Raw genomic sequence first — 21,830 nt, forward strand, 5'->3', positions numbered from 1 at the left:
AGTGTCCAGTCAGTGAGGGTCTGTGCCTAGGGACATCAGACAGGAGTGTTGGAGATGGACTGGGAGAGAGGGAGTGTCCAGTCGGTTGGAGATGGACAGGGAGTGTCCAGTCGGTTGGAGATGGAGAGAGGGAGTGTCCAGTCAGTTGGAGATGGACAGGGAGAGAGGGAGTGTCCAGTCGGTTGGAGATGGACAGGGAGAGAGGGAGTGTCCAGTCGGTTGGAGATGGACAGGGAGAGAGGGAGTGTCCAGTCAGTTGGAGATGGACAGGGAGAGAGGGAGTGTCCATTCAGTTGGAGATGGACAGGGAGAGAGGGAGTGTCCATTCAGTTGGAGATGGACAGGGAGAGAGGGAATGTCCAGTCGGTTGGAGAGGGAGAGAGGGAGTGACCAGTCAGTTGGAGATGGACAGGGAGAGAGGGAGTGTCCAGTCAGTTGGAGATGGACAGGGAGAGAGGGAGTGTCCATTCAGTTGGAGATGGACAGGGAGAGAGGGAGTGTCCAGTTGGTTGGAGATGGACAGAGAGAGAGGGAGTGTCCAGTTGGTTGGAGATGGACAGGGAGAGAGGGAGTGTCCAGTCGGTTGGAGATGGACAGGGAGAGAGGGAGTGTCCAGTCGGTTGGAGATGGACAGGGAGGGAGTGTCCAGTCAGTTGGAGATGGACAGGGAGAGAGGGACCGTCCAGTCAGTTGGAGATGGACAGAGAGAGAGGGAGTGTCCAGTCAGTTGGAGATGGACAGGGAGAGAGGGAGTGTCCATTCAGTTGGAGATGGACAGGGAGAGAGGGAGTGTCCATTCAGTTGGAGATGGACAGGGAGAGAGGGAGTGTCCATTCAGTTGGAGATGGACAGGGAGAGAGGGACTGTCCAGTCAGTTTGAGATGGACAGGGAGAGAGGGAGTGTCCAGTCAGTTGGAGATGGACAGGGAGAGAGGGAGTGTCCATTCAGTTGGAGATGGACACGGAGGGAGTGTCCAGTCAGTTAGGGTCTGTGCCTGGGGACATCAGACAGGAGTGTTTGAGATGGACAAGGAGAGAGGGAGTGTCCAGTCGGTTGGAGATGGACAGGGAGGGAGTGTCCAGTCAGTGAGGGTCTGTGCCTAGGGACATCAGACAGGAGTGTTTGAGATGGACAAGGAGAGAGGGAGCCAGGTAATTGAACGTATACAAGTGGAGTGACTGAAAGACAGTTAAAAAGGCAGCTGACAGTTGAATAAGACAGCAGAGACACAGGAGGAGAAGCAGAAGGATTAAATTCATGATAGGATCAAAGGAAAGGTAAGACATGTGCTTAACACAAAGAAAGACTTGCATTTGCATTGCGCCTTCCAGCATGACCGATAGCCAATCAAATCCTTTCGAGAGATGACCGGTATTGAAAAGTAGCGAATAGCATCAGCCCCATCACTGCCCGGCGGCCTCCCACAGGGGTTAGTGTGAACATGAGGGGAAGGCCATTCGGCCAATCAAACATGCCCTGCCCTTCAACGTGGCCACGGCTGATCTGCCCCAGATGTTATCTCCTCCCCTGTGTGAGTTTCCCTCAATTGACGAGTCACACAGGACCGAAACAGAAGGCCCTTCTGCCCTTCGTGTCCCTGCCGACCACTTGACCTATCAACACTCATCCCATTTGCTCGTATTAGGATGATATTGTAGAGTAGATGGCTCTGGGCCTCTACCTACTGGAATTCAGAAGAGTGTGGGGTGACCTCATTGAAATCTATTGAATGTCGAAGCATTGAAAAATAGAGTGGATTTGCAGAAGATGTTTCCTATGGTGGGAGAGTCTAAGACCAGAGGAGACAGCCTCAGAATAGAGGGGTGCCCTTTTAGAACGGAGCTAAGAAGGAATTTCTTTAGCCAGAGAGTAGTGAATCTGTAGAATTTGTTGCCACAGGCAATTGCAGGGATCGTCACTGTGTTTATTTAAGGCAGAGGTTGATAGATTCTTGATTGGTCAGGGCTTGAAAGGATAGGAGAGGAAGACAGGAGCTGGGGCTGAGAGGGAAAGTTGGTTCAGCAGACTCGATGGGCCAAATGGCCTAATACTGCTCCTATACCTTATGGGCTTTTGACAAGAAGCACTGTGCTCAGGCTTTTATTTTGAAATATAGCCCGTCCAACTTTCATCGAAGCATAGAAAACCTACAGCACAGTACAGGCCCTTCAGCCCACAGAGCTGTGCCGAACATGTCCCTACCTTAGAAATTACTAGGGTTACCCATAGCCCTCTATTTTACTAAGCTCCATGTACCTATCCAAAAGTCTCTTAAAAGACCCTATCGTATCCACCTCCACCACCGTTGCTGGCAGTCCATTCCACGCACTCACCTCTCTCTGAGTAAAAAACTTACCCCTGACATCTCCTCTGTACCTACTCCCCAGCACCTTAAACCTGTGCCCTCTTGTGACAATCATTTCAGCCCTGGGAAAAAGCCTCTGACTAACCACACATTCAATGCCTCTCATCATCTTATACACCTCTATCAGGTCACCTCTCATCCTCCTTCGCTCCAAGGAGAAAAGGCCAAGTTTACTCAACCTATTCTCATAAGGCATGCTCCCCCATTCAGGCACCATCCTTGTAAGTCTCCTCTGCACCCTTTCTATAGTTTCCACATCCTTCCTGTAGTGAGGTGACCAGAAATGAACACAGTACTCCATAATGATAGTGCTGCCAACTTTAATTCTGAAATTCACTTGGCCCACGTCAGATGGGTGGCCATTTTGTTTTGGTGTCCTTTTTGAATGGAGATGAGGAGGAATTTTGTTAGCCAGAGGGTTCTAGAATCTGTGGAACCCATTGCCACAGGCAGCTGTGGAGGCCAAGTCACTGGGTATGTTTAAGGCAGAGGTTGATAGATTCTTGATTAGTCAGGAATTAGTCATGAAGGGGCCAATTTCTCCCCAAGCTTAAATTCCTCTAATCCAGGCAACACCCCAGTGAACCTTCTCTGCACCCTCTCCAAAGCATTCACATCCTTCCTATAGTGTGGCAACCAGAAATGTACAATATTCTAAGTGTGGCCTAACCAGTGTTTTGTGCAGTTGCATTGTAACCACTGTTCCCTCTAAGATGTGCGGCCGCACGGTAACCGAAATGCCCCCACGCACATAGCCTTTGTTGCCACGCCAGCTGGAATTTTCTTTTACATCACGTTTTGTTAATGTGCCACATCGTTTTCAGGCTGCGTACAAATTTCCTGTTTGGTCTGTGCAGCTGTAGAACAAAAATTCGCTCATTCCGTATTTCCCCGCATCTTTTAATAACTTACACTCAGTGACCATTTTATTAGGTACAGCTGTTCATTAATGCAAATATCTAATCAGCCAATCATGTGGCAACGACTCAATGCATAAATGCATGGAGAGGGGAGGGAGCGGGAAGCACCAGGAGACATTCTGTAATGATCAATAGACCAATTGTTTGGAATCAAATTACCTTGCCTGGTGTCTCAGGGATGGGTATGTCTGCATCTATGCCACCCCCCACCCCGGCACTCCTTCTCTGCCACCTGTCCCACACCCCTCCCACAGTGCTCCACCCTCGCCATTCCCAACATCCTTTGCTCCCGCCAGATTCACAAAACAGTACTCCAAACAAAACAACGTTCCTTCAGATCATGGTGTACCCACTATATACACGGTATATCACACACTGCGCATACAGAACTGTGCAAAATTCAAAGGCTCGCTGTACTAGTGACGAGACCTCGGTGGTGACAGGGCAGTCATCAGTCTCACAGCCTGAGGGAAGAAGCTGTTACCCACTCTCGTACCTCCTCCCTGACGGCAGTTGGTCAGAGAGATTGTGGGATGAGTGGTAGGGTTTCTCAACAATGTTTTGGGCCGGAGGTCACTCCCAATGGGAGTCTGTGTCAGGCCAGAGGTTGTTCCCCATGGGAGGCTGCTTCCCGTGGACTGAGAAGGACTGAGTTCGAGCTGTCACTCTCCTCGATGCTGATGGAGGATGTTTTCGAATTTCCGAGACTTATGTGATTATAAGTTTATATTTGCCTCCTTCAATTTGTCCTTTCTTGTTGAAATGTTTCAGTGGGCCCATTTCAGTGGGCGAAATGTTACTTTTTTGGGTGAGGCAGGAGTTAGGTGCTTGATGTTATTGTCACTGTTTTTTTGCATGGCAGGGTCTTGGTGGTTGGGGGGGGGGGTGTTTGATGTTTTAGCTGCCGTGCATAGGTGGGAGATCAATTAGTTTTTGTGTGAGGGAGATTAGCGAGGGGTTTTTGGAGTTTGTGAGTTCTTTTTCGTTCGGGGGGGGACCAATGACTTCATTTTTTTTCTTTATCTCATGGCTATTTGGAGAAGAAAAATCTCAGAGTTGTATTCTGCGAACATACTTTGATAATAAAAAGAACCTTTGAACCTTTGATAAACAATGCTCCCAGTAAATGTCACCAACACCACTATCATGTGTGCTCTGTTGGATCTTGTGATACTTTGATCCAGACTGTCTTCAGAAGTCAAGAGTGAGATGTACATCTTGTGATTACAGCCAGTTTTAAGGTGTTTGTAACTAACATTAATCAACTTACTCCATTGTAAGGAAGGAAGAGAACAAAGATGTCATGGTCATCTTATAGTAGAGATGAGGAGGGCATAGTGTAGTCAATCAGTGGGCTTCATTGCCACAGACAGCTGTGGAGACCAAGTTATTGAGCATATTTAATTTTGGCTGACGTCTCCAGCAAAGGAGGTGTGAGGCGCTCCTTCCCTCCATTAGCCTGCAGGTCACCCTTGGGCAAGGTGTACAGGTAGTCCCCGAGTTACGAACGTCCGACTTACGGACAACTCGTACTTACGAACCGAGGAAGAAGAACGCCGTCCGCCATTTTAAGTCGTTGCCGTTGACACTGTGTTTAACTTTGTATTTGGCTTAAATTTTTCTTAGTAAGATTCACCCTGACCCCCCCCCCCCCCCCCGTTCCGGTCGGCTGGTGGCGCAGTGAGATCAGCGCCGGGCTGGAGAATGGAGTTTCCTGAGTTCGATCCAGTGATAGACCGTTCCCATGCCAGGTTGATGTCGATCTAGTGACTCCGTACCATCCGGGCTGGGTTGATGTCGAGCTCGCAACTCGACCTCATAAAAAAAACACTGCCACCTCCAGTTTAAATTCCCACGTGGAATATTGTGGAGGATCAAATACCCAAACCCAGCACAGCCCCCACTTGTCCCATTTAACCTGTCTCAGTGCGGTGGTCCTTAGGACCCAGCGGACCTCGGGAGCCGGCAAAGCTCGGCACCCGCCAGCGGCAGTGTTTCTGTTCCATTGACGGGAAGCGATCGCGATTGAAAATAAAGTGGAAATAGTAAAGCGTTTGGAAAGAGGTGAAACACCATCGGTCATTGGAAAAGCATTAGGCTACAGTCGGTCAACGATCGGAACAATTTTAAAGGATAACGGATAAAGTGAGAATAATGGAGCATGTGAAAGGCTCTGCCCCGATGAAAGCTACAATTATTACTAAGCAACGCAGCAGTTTAATTATTGGAATACATACGTTTCTTAATTGTTTTATATGCATAGAAAGGTAAAATATATACTATATACTAAGACAAACGTTTGACTAACTGACGCTAAATAATACCGGATGTACTTGTTCCGACTTCCATACAAATCCGACTTAAAGACCGACTCAGGAACGGAACTCGTACGTAACCCGGGTCTGCCTGTATTTAGAGGGGCAGTGCTAACCCCTTGTTTGTTCAGTTGTGCTGATCCTTGCCTAGTGAAGTCCTGGCCGAGTTATTGCAAGTTGTCCAAAACCTTGCAAATTCAACTGTTCTGTTTTGTTATAAAATTTCTGGTTTCAAATGAGATTTAATCGGAACCCGAGGGTCAACTTTTGCCTCCCAGAGGATGGTCAGTATATGGAATGAGCTGTTGGAGGAAGTGGCTGAGACAGGTACTCATTCGACATTCGAAAGACATTTAGACAGTGGATAGGAAAGGTTTAAAGAGTTATGGGTCAAATGCGATCAAATAGGCTTAGTATTGGGAATCTTGGTCAGCATGGATGAGATGGGCTGAAGGGCCTGTTTCTGAGCTCTATGACTCTCTGATCCTCCAACTCAGGAGTTCCCAACCTGGGATCCACAAACTCTTGCTTAATGGTATCGGTCCATGGTATGAAAAAGGTTGGGAACACCAGCTCCAAGAGGGCCACAACCTTGTCGAGGTTTAGAGGCCTGTGTGCCTCAATGACCCAGAGAGCCATGTTAGCTGGAGACAGGGTCTTGATAGGGTCACCCATGCCTAACAGGTCAAAGGGTAAAGGCCAGGCTGAGTGTGGTCCTCTGGCCCTCCAGTTTCAGGGGTTCAGCTCAGGGCTAACAACCCTGACTGGTCAAAAAACAATCGTTATGTAAACAGCGATGAAGAGTCCGTCTACATCTTAGAATGACAGTATTCCAGAGTCTCCACCTGGGATTGCATGACTGACGGTAGTGAGAACTGAGAGGAAGCTACTGACATGATGAAGGAAGCACTGAACACCACCAGAGATGGAGGATCTTACGTCAACATAGCTGCCCTAAACGTCAACGGCGTAACAAGCAATGAGAAGATAAAAAAGGTTGTAAATCCCTGCTCTAATTTAGGTGTTTCTAACATGGGGTCCACAGACCCTTTGCTTACTGATATTTGTATAAAAAAGGTTGGAGTCTAACCGGATAATAGTTGGAATGGACACACCATTGACAATTACCAGGTGGACAAACAGAGGGAGGGTCAAGAGTATCAGATCTACAGAGCAGAAAGCAGGTGCAATGAGATCCACCATGGTCATAGAGCTCTCGTACTCTGAGCGAGCTCCCCACGGCGTTCCGACTCCCTGCCCCGCCCTGCGCCGAGCCCCACTGACCTGTTCTCACAGTAGATGATCTGAAGGTCGAGGCTGACCCTGGAGACAAACATGTGGCACTCAATGCGCACCTCGTTGATGGTGGAAGGAGGGAGCGTGTGGGCCAGGGCCACCATCCCCATGAACTTGGTGGGGACAGCGCGGGCGTGGGGCAGAGATATCCGCGGCCTCAGGCGACCTGTGACGTGAATGACCTGAAAGGAAAGAGGGAAGTTAATGGGATAGTGCCCGCTGTCTGCAAGGAGTTTTTTTGCCCTCTGACCACTGGGCTTCCTCCTGGCCAAGACCCTTCATTGCCACCTGTTTACTACTCCCTCCAAAGATGCTGCCTGACTTGCTGCATTCATCCATAATTTTGTGTGTGTTATGAAGGAGAATATCTTTGTTCTGCTCTTGGTGGGATTTAGAACAACCCAGTGCTGGAACTGGCCCTTCAACCAAACACACTGTACTGATACAATCAAACTAATGACACCTAACACCTTCTGCATCCCTCCACTCAGAGAGTTGTAAACTCAGTCAGCTCCATCATGGGCAATAGCCTCTGTAGTATCCAGGGCATCTTCAGAAAGGTGGTGTCTGTCATTAAGGACCCCCATCACTCAAGACGTGCTTTGTTCTCATTGCTACCATCAGGACCCTGAAGACACACACTCAGAGATTCAGGAACACCTTCTTTCGATTTCTGAATGGATATCGAACCCATGAACACTACCGCACTACTTCAATAATTTCTATTTTTGCACTACTTACTTAATTTAACCATTTTATATACAAAATGTATATACACACACACCCACTTACTGTGTGGTGCGATGCCAAGTGGTTAAGGCGTTGGTCTAGCGATCTGAAGGTCGTGAGTTCGAGCCCCGGCCGAGGCAGCGTGTTGTGTCCTTGAGCAAGGCTCTTAACCACACATTGCTCCAGTCCACCCCGCTGAAAATGGGTACCAGCAAAATGCTGGGGGTTAACCTCGCGATAGACTGGCGTCCTATCCAGGGGGAAGTCTCATACCCTCAGTCGCTTCACGCCACGGAAACCGGCATAAGCACCTGCCTGATGAGCCACAAAGGCTCGGGACAGACTTTAACTTAACCACTTCCTGTAATTCACATGTTTTTATCTATTATTATGTATTGCATTGTACTGCTACTGCAAAGACAACAAATTTCACGATGTATGCCGGTGATATTAAACCTGATCCTGATTTATATGCCCATCTAAGAGATGTTGGAAACCACGATTTTTTAATACTTTTCATAAAGTGAATTAATGTACTTTTACCAAAGTTGTATTTTAATCCTTTGTACTTTTACCACACTCGTTTATTTTTCATGGTATGTGGTGGTTCATCCTGACTTGGCGGCAGAAATTGGTATAGCAGCTAAGCTATTGGTTCATCCCTTCCTCATTTGTCGTTGGCTAAAAGTGTTGGCACCTTTCCCACGTGATGTAATTGTGCAACCATTGATTGGTTTAGACTATCTAAGGAATTTTCCTTGTTTTAGCTATAAAAGTGATGGATTTTTCAGAGGTGCCCTCTTTTTGCCTTCGCATTCTTTGCTGTTCATTTTCCTCGGCATCGTTTCTCAGCCCTTTATTCTGTTTGTTTAGTATTTGTTATGCTTGTTTGCACTTCAAAATAAATGATCGTTAGAGTTATCCCTGTTTGCCATCCCTGTTTCCTGGGAATCAGAAAGCAAACAGGGAGCCAACAGAGCTTTTCAAACATCTCTGTCGTATCGGCCCCCACCACCAGCCACGGCAGGACACACCACTCTCTATGTAAAAAACATAATCTGCTCCTCATATCTCCTTTGAATTTACCTCTATCACTTTAAATATCCCATCTCTGATTATTAGACATTCCAACTCTGACAAATGTATTCTGACTCTCATCTCTGTCTTAGCCTCTCATAATAATTTTATAAACCTCGAATCAGATCTTTCCTCAGTCTCTGTCGCTCCAGAGAAAGCCATCCAAGTTTGCTCGACCTCTCCACATAGCACCTGGCCTCTAATTCAGGCAGCATCCTAGAGAACCTCTTCTTCACCCTCTCCAAAACCTCCACGCCCTTCCTATAAAGGGGGGGTGACCAGTCCCTCTGCTGCCTGTGAGGAGTTTGTACGTTCTCTCCGTTGACCGTGTGGGTTTCCTCCGGGTGCTCTGGTTTCCTCCCACAGACTGAAGACATAGGTTAATTGGTCATTGTGAATTGTCCTGAGATTAGGCTCGGGTTAAATCGGGGGATTGCAGAGCAGTGTGGCTCGAAGGGCCTATTCTGAGCTGTATCATAATTAAAAAATGAATGCAGTACTCCAAATGCAGCCTGCCCAGAGTTTTATAAAGCTTCAACCCAACTTCCTGACCTTGAACTCTATAATACAGGTGTCCTTGGCTCAGCATCCTGACTAAAGGGTCAGATGTTGGGAAAAATCATTTCCCAATGATGTGGGAAAATTAGGGAAAGAGCATACTTGGAATGATAGAGTAACATTTGCAGGGTTTCAGCTTGCATTCATTCACCTTGCCACAAGGGGGCAGGCACGTCCCACCCTATGAAGCCAAGCCTTCAAATGTTTTATATAAAGAATATTTGCTCAAAATTAATTTTCTTTAGATCTTTTTTCCCTTACAGACCATAACGATTTCAATGGCCATGAGCCCTCCATCCATATTTCTGATCGCATTCGGAGAAGTGCGGTTCTTTTTTCTGTAACTCTTCATGACAGAGAGGCAGAAAGTGCCATTATGTTGGAGAGGATTTTAGGTGGTTAGCAGTGCTGCTACCCCACAGTGCCAGTGATGCCAGTTCGATTCCGACCTCGGGTACTGCCTTTGTGGAGTTTTCAAGCTTTCTCTAAGACCTCCACCCCCCCTCCCCCTGATGTACTGTGGTTCCCCCTCCAAAGATGTGGACTGGTGAGTTAATTAATCCCCGGTGTGTAGAATTTAGGGAGAGTTGATGGGAATGTGGAGAGAGTAATAAATGGTTGGATTTGCACTACTGTGCAAAAGTCTCACACACACACACTCACACGCACACACACACTCACGCACAGACACGCACGCGCACACACGCACGCACGCGCACACACACACACACACACACACACACACACACACACACACACACACACACACACACACACACACACACACACACACACACACACACACACACACACACACTATAGCCAGGGTGCCTAAGACTTTTGCACAGTACTGTCGTAATTTTACGTATTGCACTGTACTGCTGTCGCAAAAATAAACAAATTTCATGACATATGTGAGTGATGATAAACCTGATTCTGATCTGGGTCTCTACTGTGGACTGAGAGTGGGAAGGGGGCAGGGAGAGGAGAATCATGGTTGGGGGAAAGGGGAAGGGAGAGGGGAGGGAGCGGGAAGCACCAGAGAGACATTCTGTAATGATCAATAAACCAATTGTTTTGAATCAAATGACCTTGCTTGGCGTCTCAGGGCTGGGTGTGTCTGCACCTGTGCCACCCTCCGCCCCTGGCACTCCTTCTCTGCCACTTGTCCCACACCCCCCCACAGCGCTCCACCCTCACCATTCCCAACATCCTTTGCTCCTGCCAGATTCACAAACTCATTCTCCACTCCACATTGAGAAATACAGTACTGTGCAAAAGTTTTCTCTCTCCCTGTCTCCCACTCACTCTCCCCCCTCTCTCCCTAAGATTTTTTGCACAGTGCTGTACTTGGTGGGCCGAAGGGTATGGCAGTAACTCTGATATTCCCAGCTTTTCCTTCTTTACCATGGAGCTCTGTGGGTTTATGACGTACCGTCAGTTCCCAAGAGGGGGATGGGAGTGACAACCTTTCCAAATGTACAGAGAGCTTTTGACACATTGGCCTTCTTAAATCAGGACGTTGACTTCAGGAGGTGGGATGATATGTTAAAGGTAAGTGGACAGGGTCAGCAGCTTTAAATTGCCCAGTGTTATCAGTTCAGAGGAGCTGTCCAGGGCCCAGCACTACGAAGAAAGCACGGCAGCGCCTCTACTTCCTCACAAGTTTGCAAATCTAAAACTTTGACAAACTTATACAGATATGCAGTGGAGAGTATATTGACTGGCTGCATCACAGCCTGAGATGGAAACACCAATGCCCCGAACAGAAAATCCTACAAAAAAAGTAGTGGATTTGGTCCAGTCCATCCCTGATAAACCCTCCCCACCATTGAACACGTCTACATGAAACACTGTTGTAGGAAAGCAGCATCCATCACCAGGGACCCCCACCACCCAGGCCATGCTCTTTTCTCAGTGCTGCCATCAGGAAGAAGGTACAGGAGCCCCAGGATGCACACTAACAGGTTCAGAAACAGTTATTACCCCTCAGCAATGAACCAGTGGGGATAACTTCATTCAACTTCACTTGTCCCATCACTGAATTGTTCCCAAATCCTATGGGCTCACTTTCAAGGACTCTTCATCTTGTGTTCTTTATTGCTTATTTATTATTTTTTTACTCTTCTGTGTTTGTACAGTTTGTTGCCTTTTGCACGTTGGTTGTTTCTCCACTCTGTTTTGACCTGGCTGTCCTGTCTTGTCCTGTTTATTATTTATTGTAATGCCTGCACTGTTTTGTGCACTTAATGCAGTCCTGTGTAGGTCTGTAGTCTGGCGTAGTTGTGTTTTTCTCTGTGTTGTTTTTTACGTAGTTCAGTCTAGTTTTTGTACTGTGTCATGTAACACCATGGTCCTGAAAAACGTTGTCTCATTTTCACTGTGTACTGTACCAGCAGTTATGGTCGAAATGACAATAAAAGTGACTTGACTTGACTGTTGAGTGTGGTCTTTCATTAATGGTATTATGGTTCTTGGATTTACTGAGTATGCCACAAGAAAATGAATCTCAGGTTTGTATACAGTGACATATACTGTATGAACTTTGTAAATAAATTTATTTTGAACTTTGAAGACGTTGGTGAGGCCAAATTGTGCGGTTCTGGTCACCTACCTACAGGAAGGATATGATTAAGTTTGAAAGTGAGCAGAGAAAATTTATAAGGATGTTACCAGGACTTGTGTTGGCGCGTGGCCTAGTGGGCAAGGCATCAGACTGGTGATCTGAAGGTCATTGGTTCGAGCCTCAGCTGAGGCAGCGTGTTGTGTCCTTGAGCAAGGCACTTAACAACACATTGCTCTGCGACGTCACCGGTGCCAAGCTGTATGGGTCCTAGTGCCCTTCCCTTGGACAACATCGGTGGCGTGGAGAGGGGAAGGCTTGCAGCTTGGGCAACTGCCGGTCTCCCATACAACCAGGCGCAGCTCCATGGTCTCTCAAGACTGACGGATGCCACACACACACCAGGACTTGAAGACCTGAGTTATTGGGGAAGGTTGAATAGGGTAGGACTTCATTCCCTGGAGCGCAGGGGAATGAGATTTTCGACATCAGCTCTACTTGTCACGTGTACATTGAAAAATCGAAATATCCAGGGAAAGGTGCTGTTTGCGTCGGAGACCAGCACAGTTTGAAGATGGGTTTGAGCAGCTCGCAAATGTCGCCTTGACTCTGGTGACAACATAACATGGCCACAACTTACTACACGTACGTGTTTGGACTGTGGGAGGAAACTGGAGCACTCAGAGAAAACCTGGGAGAACATACAAACTCCATACAGAAAGCGGCAGGAATTGATCCCTGATTACTGAATTATGAAGGGTACGCCTTCTTCACTCTGAGGTTGGTGAGAGTGTGAAATGAACTGCCAGCAGAAGTGGTAGATGTGGGTTTAATTGTGACATTTACGAGAAGTTTGGATAGGTTTACAAAAACCATTCCAGGATTAAAAGGCTTATCATTTGAGGAGTGTTTGATGGCTCTGGGCCTGTTTTCACTGGGGGTTCAGAAGAATGAGGGGTGGGAGTGGAATCTCATTGAAACCTATCAACTGTTGAAAGGCCTTGATAGAGTGGATGTGGAGAGGATGTTTCCTACTGTGATGGAGTCTAAGACGAGAGGACACAACCTCAGAGGGACGTTCTTATAGAGTGGAGATGAGGAAGAATTTCTCTAGCTTGGGAGTGGTGAACTTGTGGAATTCGTTGCCACAGGCAGCTGTGGAGGCCAAGTGATTGGACACATTTAAGGCAGAGGTTGATAGATTCTTGATTGGTCAGGGCATGAAGGGATACAGGGAGAAGGCTGAGAGGGAAAATGGATCAGCCATGACAAAATGGCAGAGCAGACTCGATGGGCCAAATGGCCTAATTCTACTATATCTTTTGGTCTTATGGTACGTGGATAAGAGGTATATGGGGGGGCTATGGGTGCAGGTAGATGATTGGGATAGCATGGGCTAGATGGGCTGACTGGTCTGTTTCTCTGCTGTAGTGCTCTATGACTCTATATCCCTGTGTGTTTTAAAAAGTGAGCCGGTAACAGCTATCATCCTTCACGTCCTCTTGAGCCAGCCGAGCCTTTTACTGTGATGGTTTTCCAACTATCTAACCATTCAAATCCATATATCCCTTGATGCAAACATCTATTAAACATCTAAGTCTCCAAAGACTTCCAAGGGAGTCTTAATTCCTTGGATTAATCCCAAGACAATAGACAATAGGTGCAGAAGTAGACCATTCGGCCCTTCGAGCCTGCACTGCCATTTTGAGATCATGGCTGATCATCTACTATCAATACCCGGTTTCTGCCTTGTCCCCATATCCCTTGATTCCCCTATCCATAAGATACCTATCTAGCTCCTTCTTGAAAGCATCCAGAGAACTGGCCTCCACTGCCTTCCGAGGCAGTGCATTCCAGACCCCCACAACTCTCTGGGAGAAGAAGTTTTTCCTTAACTCTGTCCTAAATGACCTACCCCTTATTCTCAAACCATGCCCTCTGGTACTGGGCTCTCCCAGCATCTGGAACATATTACTGGGCAAGGCAACGGCAAACCACTTCTGTAGAAAAATTTTCCGAGAGCAATCATGGTCACAGAACGACCATGACTGCCCACGTCCTACGACAGAAGGAGTGACCATAAGCAGAGCTGGCAGCTTGTGAGAGGAACGTACGTACCAAACAATTGCAATTCTCAGCCACATTGTTATCTGAATCCACTTTAGTGCATTATTTGAAATTCGAAGAATATTGTCATTCCCAATGTCATAGCCTCAGAAGGTCCCAGCGTGCTTCACAGATAATGAGTGCTTCGGGAAATGCAATCACCATTGCCATGGCAATGGGCGTATGCGCACAGCAAGATCCCACTGTGATAATGGTTGGATTGCGTGTCATGGCTATGCTGGTCGGTGACACTAAAGTAGCTGACAGTGGTTATCGGGAGTTACAGAGGGAGATGGGGAACTGGGCTGAGGAATGGCAAATGCAGTTTAATTCTGGTAGGTAGGAGGTGTTGCATTGTGGGTAAACTGCTGAGGTCAGGGCTTTCAGAGTGAATGGTGGTGATGGGGGGGGGGGGGCGGGGGTTGCTGTGGAGTGTTGTAGAACAGTGGGACCTAGGAATGCAAGTGTCCGAATCTGAATGAGAATTGGGTTCACTGTCCCTGTCTTACAGGTGGTGAAGCAGTTAGTGAGGTGCTCTAACAGAGTTCCTCCAAGAGGACCACAGCCTTGCCGTAGGGTTTGGAGGCTTGAGTGCCTCAAGGACCCGGAGAGCGACGTTGGCTGGAGTCAGGGCTTTATGCTTTGGCTCTTGGTCGGGTCATCCATGCCAAACAGGTCAAAGGGTAGAGGCCAGACTAAAGGTGGTCCACCGGTCCTCCAGGTTCGGGGGGTTCAGTTCAACCCTGACTAGTAAAACAAAATAGTCACAGAAACAGCAATGAAATATCTTTCTACATCTGAGTGTGACGGTATTCCCGAGTCTCCTCTCGGTACCTGCATGGCTGTCAGTGGTGAAAACCGAGAGGAAGTTACTGAGACGATGAAGGAACCCCTGAGATGGAAGAGCTTCACTGCTGCCCTAACGCCAGCAGTGTCACGGGCAATAAGGAAGTATTACAGTGTCAGCGACCCAGATTCAATTCCCATCTTTTGTACATTCTCACCCTGACCACAGGGGTTTCGTCCGGGTACTCTGGTTCCCTCCCGCATTCCAAAGGCGTTGGTTAGTCGGTCACGTGGGTGTAATTGGGTGGCGCAGGCTCTTTGGGCAGAAAGACCTGTTACCCTGCTGTATCCCTAAATAAAAATTAACAGATGACATGAAAATTATTGTGTGTGGCAGCAGGACACGATGTCCCGGGTGAAAACCCATTAGTCACGCTGGCCTTCACCTTGAGTATAGAGGCTGTGGTGTTACGTTTCAGCTGTACAAGATGTTGATGGGACCGCGTGTGGAATATTGCCAAGGTGTTGCCCACCAGGCTATGGAAAATACACCATTATGCTGGAAGAGTTCAGAGGACCGTTGGCTGTTTGATGTTTTTCTTTTGAACGGGTTGAACTGGCTGCATCACAGCCTGGTAATGGAAACACCAGTGCCTTTGAATGGCAGACTCAGCCCCGGTACATCACAGGTAAAGCCCTCTCTGCGCATCTACATGAAATGTTGTCGTAGGAAAGCAGCATCCATCTTCTGAGAACCCCACTGCCACCCAGGCCGTGCTCTCTTCTCACTGCTGACACCAGGTACAAGAGTCTCAGGACTCAAACCACTGGCTTCAAGAACGGTTACTACCCCTCTACCATTAGGCTCTGGAGCAAAAGGGGATAACTACACTCACTTGCCCCTCCATTGAGATGTTCCCACAACCAATGATCTTACTTTAAAGACTCTTTATCTCATGTTCATGTTATTTATTGCTATTTATTTATATTTGCATTTGCACAGTTTGTTGTCTTCTGCACTCTGGTTGATCTTTCATCGATCCTGTTATAGTTACTATTCTATAGATTTGCTGAGTATGCCCACAGGATACTTTGAACTTTGTTGGTTCTTTGTTTTGTGGCTGTCTGCGAGGAAGACGAACCTCGGCTGTATTCTGAATGCGTACTTTGACTTTGAGGAGTTTTACAGCAAGTTGCCAGGAATTGAGGTTTTGAATATGGAGAGATAGGTCGAACAAGTTGGAACTTTATCCATTGTAGCGGAGGATACTGAGAGGAGCTGGAGCAATAGATTTAGGATGGAAACGAGGAGAAACTGCTTTTACACCATAAGATATAGGAACAGAATTAGGCCATTTGGCCCATTGAGTCTGCCCCACCATTTCATCATGGCTGATCAATTTTCCCTCTCAACCTCAATCTTCTTCCTTCTCCCTGCATCCCTTCATGCCCCGACTAATCAAGAATCTATAAACCTCGGCCTTAAATATACCACATCTGCCCATGGCAACGAACTCCACAGACCGACTACTCTCTGGCTATAGGAATTCTTCCTCAACTCCATTCTAAATGGACGTCCTTCTATTTTGAGCCCTGGCCCTAGCCTCCAGCACTATAGGAAACATCCCCTCCACATCCACTCTGTCGAGGCCTTTCAACATTCGATAGGTTTCAATGAGGTAACCCCTCACTCTTCTGAATTCCAGTGAGTAGAGGCCCAGAGCCTTCAAACGCACCTGATTTTCCCAGAGAGTAATGAATCTGTGGTATTCTCTGCCCAGGGAAGCAGTGCAGGCGATCTTGTTAAATATATTTAAGACATAGTTAGATAGATTTTTGCATAGCAGGGGAACTAAAGGTTACGGGGAGACGGTGGGTGGGTGGAACAGAGTCCATGATGAAATCAGCCATGAACTTATTGAATGATTGAACAGGCTCGGTGGGCCGAATGGCCGACTCCTCACACGCTCTTCGTACAGGTGTGTACATCAGGGATGTAGACAAGGTGAATGCACATGCTTTATTCGTAGGGCTGGGGAAATCAAGAACTAGAGGTTTAGGGAGACAGGGGAGAGATTTAGTAGGGAGCTGAGGGGTGACATTTTCGCCCAGAGGGTGAGCTTCCAGAAGGAGCGAACAGCATTTGAAAGACACCTAGACAGGTCCATGGGTGGGAAAGGTTAAAGGAATCTGGGGCAATGCAGGCGAATGGGATCAGCTGAAATGGGAATCTTGGTCAGTACGGACTAGGTGTCTCTGTGAGTGACTTCATGATTCCTACAACTATGGGATCTCTATGGCTGTTCCTCCTTAGCTCCAGTGACCCTCGTTCGACCCTGACCTCCGCCGCTGTCTGTGCGGAGTTTGCACGCCACCCCCCCCCCCCCCCCCCCACCACTGGCTTTCTTCAGTTCTAGTCTCATCCAGATTGAGGGGAGAAGAGCCTGCATGCAATCTATATCCTTCACAATTCCGCAGTCAGGGATCAATCCCGCCGCTGTCCGTAAGGAGTTTGTATGCCCTCTCCAGGACTACGTGGGTTTCCTCTGCGAACTTCACACGGGGTTTCCAACGGGGGCTCCAGTTTCCTCCCACCTCCCAGTGGGTGGATCGGCTGCTGTAAACAGCGTCTGTCTGAGGTCAGAACCTGTGGAAAGTCAAGGGGAACGCGTGGGGACTCCATGAGGCAGAAGATTCAAAAGGCTGAAAGAACGAAATTTGCAATGAGGGAAAATAGGAAGCGGAATAATTTTGTTCAAAAAAATATTGTAGTCGAGCTGAAATGGAAAGGGAGAGGAGGGATCTCTCCTCTAATCCCGTCCCAGCTGCAGGATTTAACTGAGGACTCTTTACTAACCAGGTACAAGGACAGCTTCTAGCCTGCTGAATCAGAATCAGGTTTAATATCACCGGCATATGTCATGAAATTTGTTAACTTTGCAACAGCAGTACAATGCAATACATGATAAATACAGAAAAAAAAGAAATACAGTAAATATATATTAATTAAGTAATGCAAAGACAGAAAAGCTAGTGTGGGATTAATGCAAATCCCACAGGTTTATTCTTCACTCTCTGGTCCAAGACCCCCTCTGGCTTTAAAGGGGCATTCTCGCAAATTTCTACAGATGTACCGTGGAGAGCATTCTAGCTGGCTGCATCACCCTCTGGTATGGGGGTGGGGGGGGGTGCCAATGCACAGAATCGAGGTAAACTGTAGAAAATTGTGAACTCAGTCAGCGCCATCATGGGCACCAGCCTCTGTAGCATGCAGGACATCTTCAAGGAGCGACGCCTCAGAAAGACGGCGTCCATCATTAAAGACCCCCGTCACCCAGGACATGACCTCTTCTCATTGCTACCGTCAGGGAGGAGGTACAGGAGCCTGAAAACACACACTCAGTGATTCAGGAACAGCTTCTTCCCCTCTGCCATCAGATTTCTGAATGGACATTCAACCCAAGAACACTACCTCACTACTTTTTAATTCCTAATCAGAATCAGAATCAGGTTTATTATCACTGGCATGTGACGTGAAGGTTGTTAACTTAGCAGCAGCAGTTCAATGCAATACATAATCTAGAAAAAAAATACTAATAAATAAATAAGTAAATGTTATTCAGTGTGAAATGTCAGGAGGATGTTATGAGAATGCAGGGTGACTTGGACAGGTTGGGTGAGTGGGCAAATGTATGGCAGATGCAATTTAATGTGGATAAATGTGAGGTTATCCACTTTGGTGGCAAGAACAGGAAGGCAGATTACTATCTAAATGGAGTCAAGTTAGGAAAAGGGGACTTTTCCTAACACGAGATCTAGGTGTTCTTGTACATCAGTCAATGAAAGCAAGCATGCAGGTACAGCAGGCAGTGAAGAAAGCTAATGGCATGCTGGCTTTTATAACAAGAGGAATTGAGTATAGGAGTAAAGAGGTCCTTCTGCAGCTGTACAGGGCCCTGGTGAGACCCCACCTGGAGTATTGTGTTCAGTTTTGGTCTCCAAATTTGAGGAAGGACATTCTTGCTATTGAGGGAGTGCAGCGTAGGTTCACAAGGTTAATTCCCGGAATGGCGGGACTGTCATATGCTGAAAGATTGGAGCGACTGGGCTTGTATACACTGGAATTTAGAAGGATGAGAGGGGATCTGATTGAAACATATAAGATTATTAAGGGATTGGACACACTGGAGGCAGGAAGCATGTTCCCGCTGATGGGTGAGTCCAGAACTAGAGGCCACAGTTTAAGAATAAGGGGTAGGCCATTTAGAACAGAGATGCGGAAAAAATTTTTCACCCAGAGAGTGATGGATATGTGGAATGCTCTGCCCCAGAAGGCAGTGGAGGCCAAGTCTCTGGATGCATTCAAGAGAGAGTTAGATAGAGCTCTTATAGATAGCGGGGTCAAGGGATATGGGGAGAGGGCAGGAACGGGGTACTGATTGTGTATGATCAGCCATGATCACAGTGAATGGCGGTGCTGGCTAGAAGGGCCGAATGGCCTACTCCTGCACATACTGTCTATTGTCTATTGTCTATTTACACAGTATATGTATATTGAATAGATTAAAAATCGTGAAAAAAACAAATAATATATATTTTAAAAAAGTGAGGTAGTGTTCAAGGGTTCAATGTCCATTTGGGAATCGGATGGTAGAGGAGAAGAAGCTGTTCCTGAATCGCTGGCTCTGTGCCTTCAGGCTTCTGTACCTCCTCCCTGATGGTAACAGTGAGAAAAGGGCATGCCCTGGGTGCTGGAGGTCCTTAATAATGGACGCTGACTTTCTGAGACACCGCTCCCTAAAGATATCCTGGATACTTTGTAGGCCAGTGCCCAAGATGGAGCTGACTAGATTTACAACCCTCTACAGCTTCTTTCGGTCCTGTGCGGTAGCCCCTCCATACCAGACAGTGACGCAGCCTGTCAGAATGCTCTCCACGGTACATCTATAGAAGTTTTTGAGTGTATTTGTTGACATGCCAAATCTCTTCAAACTCCTAATGAAATATAGTCACTGTCTTGCATTTTTATAACTGCATCAATATGTCGGGACCAGGTTAGATCCTCAGAGATCTAACTGGACATGAAACTGCTCATTCTCAACTTATTTATTTTAACTATTATATATATTTACTGTAATTCACATTTTTTTCTATATTATCATGTATTGCATTGTACTGCAACTGCGAAGTTAACAAATTTCATGACATATGCTGATGATATTAAACCTGGTTCTGATCCCTCTTGGTTGAAGGGTTTCAGCTCTTGTTGGAACCGAACCACCTCTGGTTCAGTTGCACGTTCCCCCCCCGTGCCTTGTTGAACCTGCTGCACGTATGTGTGAGTTGAAGGTGATCTCCAGTGGTCTGAACGTAGCCCCGTCCCACCATGGCACTGCTGTCCACCCCCTCCCCGCCCACAGTTACCTTGTATCCTGAAGACTTGATGTGGACCCCTCGCTTGGTCAGCGTCGACTTCATGCGGACGAAGAACGTTCGTTCGAGTGCTGCGTCCTCGGACAGGAGGCTGGGGCTGGCGGAGTCTGGGGAAGGCACGCGGAGTTAGAGGTCTGATCTCTAAATGCACCGCCCCCCCCCCAACGCACAACCTCTCCCCAACCCCCACACTGCTATTTGATGCTCCTCACCCCCCCCCCCCCCACGCTGATCAATGACACAACAGGTAGGGCTGCTGTCTCACAGCTCCCGCAATCCATGTTCGATCCTGACCTCTGATGCTGTCCATGTGGAGTTTGCACGCTCTCCCTGTAACTCTGTGGGTCTCCCTGGCTACTTCAGAGCCATCCCACATTGCAAGGACACACAAAATGATTGATCGCTAGAATGATTGTTTATTTACAGCTGCAGGAAGAGAACTGCGTGGCACTTTAAAATTCTGCCTGCACGGCAACGAAGGCGATGTGCGGGGGAGTATTTCAGTCACTGTGTGGCTGTACTCCCACAGAGCTCAGCGGGAACAGTGATAGGCTCTTTAATCTATAGTACGCACAGGATTGAATTTGGTAATGTGTGCTTTCACACTTCTGTACTGAGATTTATGAAGGGAAAATCATGCTTGACTAATCTTCTGGAGGTTTTTGAGGATGTAACTATGAAAATGAACAAGGGAGAGCCAGTGGATGTAGTGTACCTGGACTTCCAGAAAGCTTTTGATAAAGTCCCACATAGGAGATTAGTGGGCAAAATTAGGGCACATGGTATTGGGGGCAGAGTACTGACATGGATTGAAAATTGGCTGGCTGACAGGAAACAAAGAGTAGTGATTAACGGGTCCCTTTTGGAATGGCAGGCTGTGACCAGTGGTGTACCGCAAGGTTCGGTGCTGGGACCGCAGCTGTTTACAATATACATTAATGATTTAGATGAAGGGATTAAAAGTAACATTAGCAAATTTGCTGATGACACAAAGCTGGGTGGCAGTGTGAAATGTCAGGAAGATGTTATGAGAATGCAGGGTGACTTGGACAGGTTGGGTGAGTGGGCAAATGTATGGCAGATGCAGTTTAATGTGGATAAATGTGAGGTTATCCACTTTGGTGGCAAGAACAGGAAGGCAGATTACTATCTAAATGGAGTCAAGTTAGGAAAAGGGGAAGTACAACAAGATCTAGGTGTTCTTGTACATCAGTCAATGAAGCAAGCATGTAGATACAGCAGGCAGTGAAGAAAGCTAATGGCATGTTGGCCTTTATAACAAGAGGAATTGAGTATAGGAGTAAAGAGGTCCTTCTGCAGCTGTACAGGGCCCTGGTGAGACCCCACCTGGAGTATTGTGTGCAGTTTTGGTCTCCAAATTTTCAGGAAGGACATTCTTGCTATTGAGGGAGTGCAGCGTAGGTTCACGAGGTTAATTCCCGGAATGGTGGGACTGTCATATGCTGAAAGATTGGAGCGACTGGGCTTGTATACACTGGAATTTAGAAGGATGAGCGGGGATCTGATTGAAACATATAAGATTATTAAGGGATTGGACACGCTGGAGGCAGGAAGCATATTCCCGCTGATGGGTGAGTCCAGAACTAGAGGCCACAGTTTAAGAATAAGGGGTAGGCCATTTAGAACAGAGATGCGGAAAAACCTTTTCACCCAGAGAGTG

General features: G+C 47.2%; 1 protein-coding gene across 4 annotated transcripts in view; it reads right to left on the reverse strand.

The window, feature by feature from the left end:
* The window catches only part of npas1 (neuronal PAS domain protein 1), a 625,083-nt gene that overhangs the window by 38,174 nt on the left and 565,079 nt on the right, over window positions 1-21,830 (reverse strand). For all 4 annotated transcript variants that reach the window (XM_073029337.1, XM_073029338.1, XM_073029340.1 and 1 more), the window contains exons 7-8: window positions 20,141-20,256; window positions 6,886-7,079 (exon numbers count right to left, since the gene is read on the reverse strand). In XM_073029337.1, coding sequence (XP_072885438.1) covers window positions 6,886-7,079; window positions 20,141-20,256 — 310 coding nt within the window. The remainder of the gene's footprint in view (window positions 1-6,885; window positions 7,080-20,140; window positions 20,257-21,830) is intronic.

The sequence above is a fragment of the Hemitrygon akajei genome, chromosome 25, assembly GCF_048418815.1.
Source record: "Hemitrygon akajei chromosome 25, sHemAka1.3, whole genome shotgun sequence".
Classification (NCBI taxonomy): Eukaryota; Metazoa; Chordata; class Chondrichthyes; order Myliobatiformes; family Dasyatidae; genus Hemitrygon; species Hemitrygon akajei.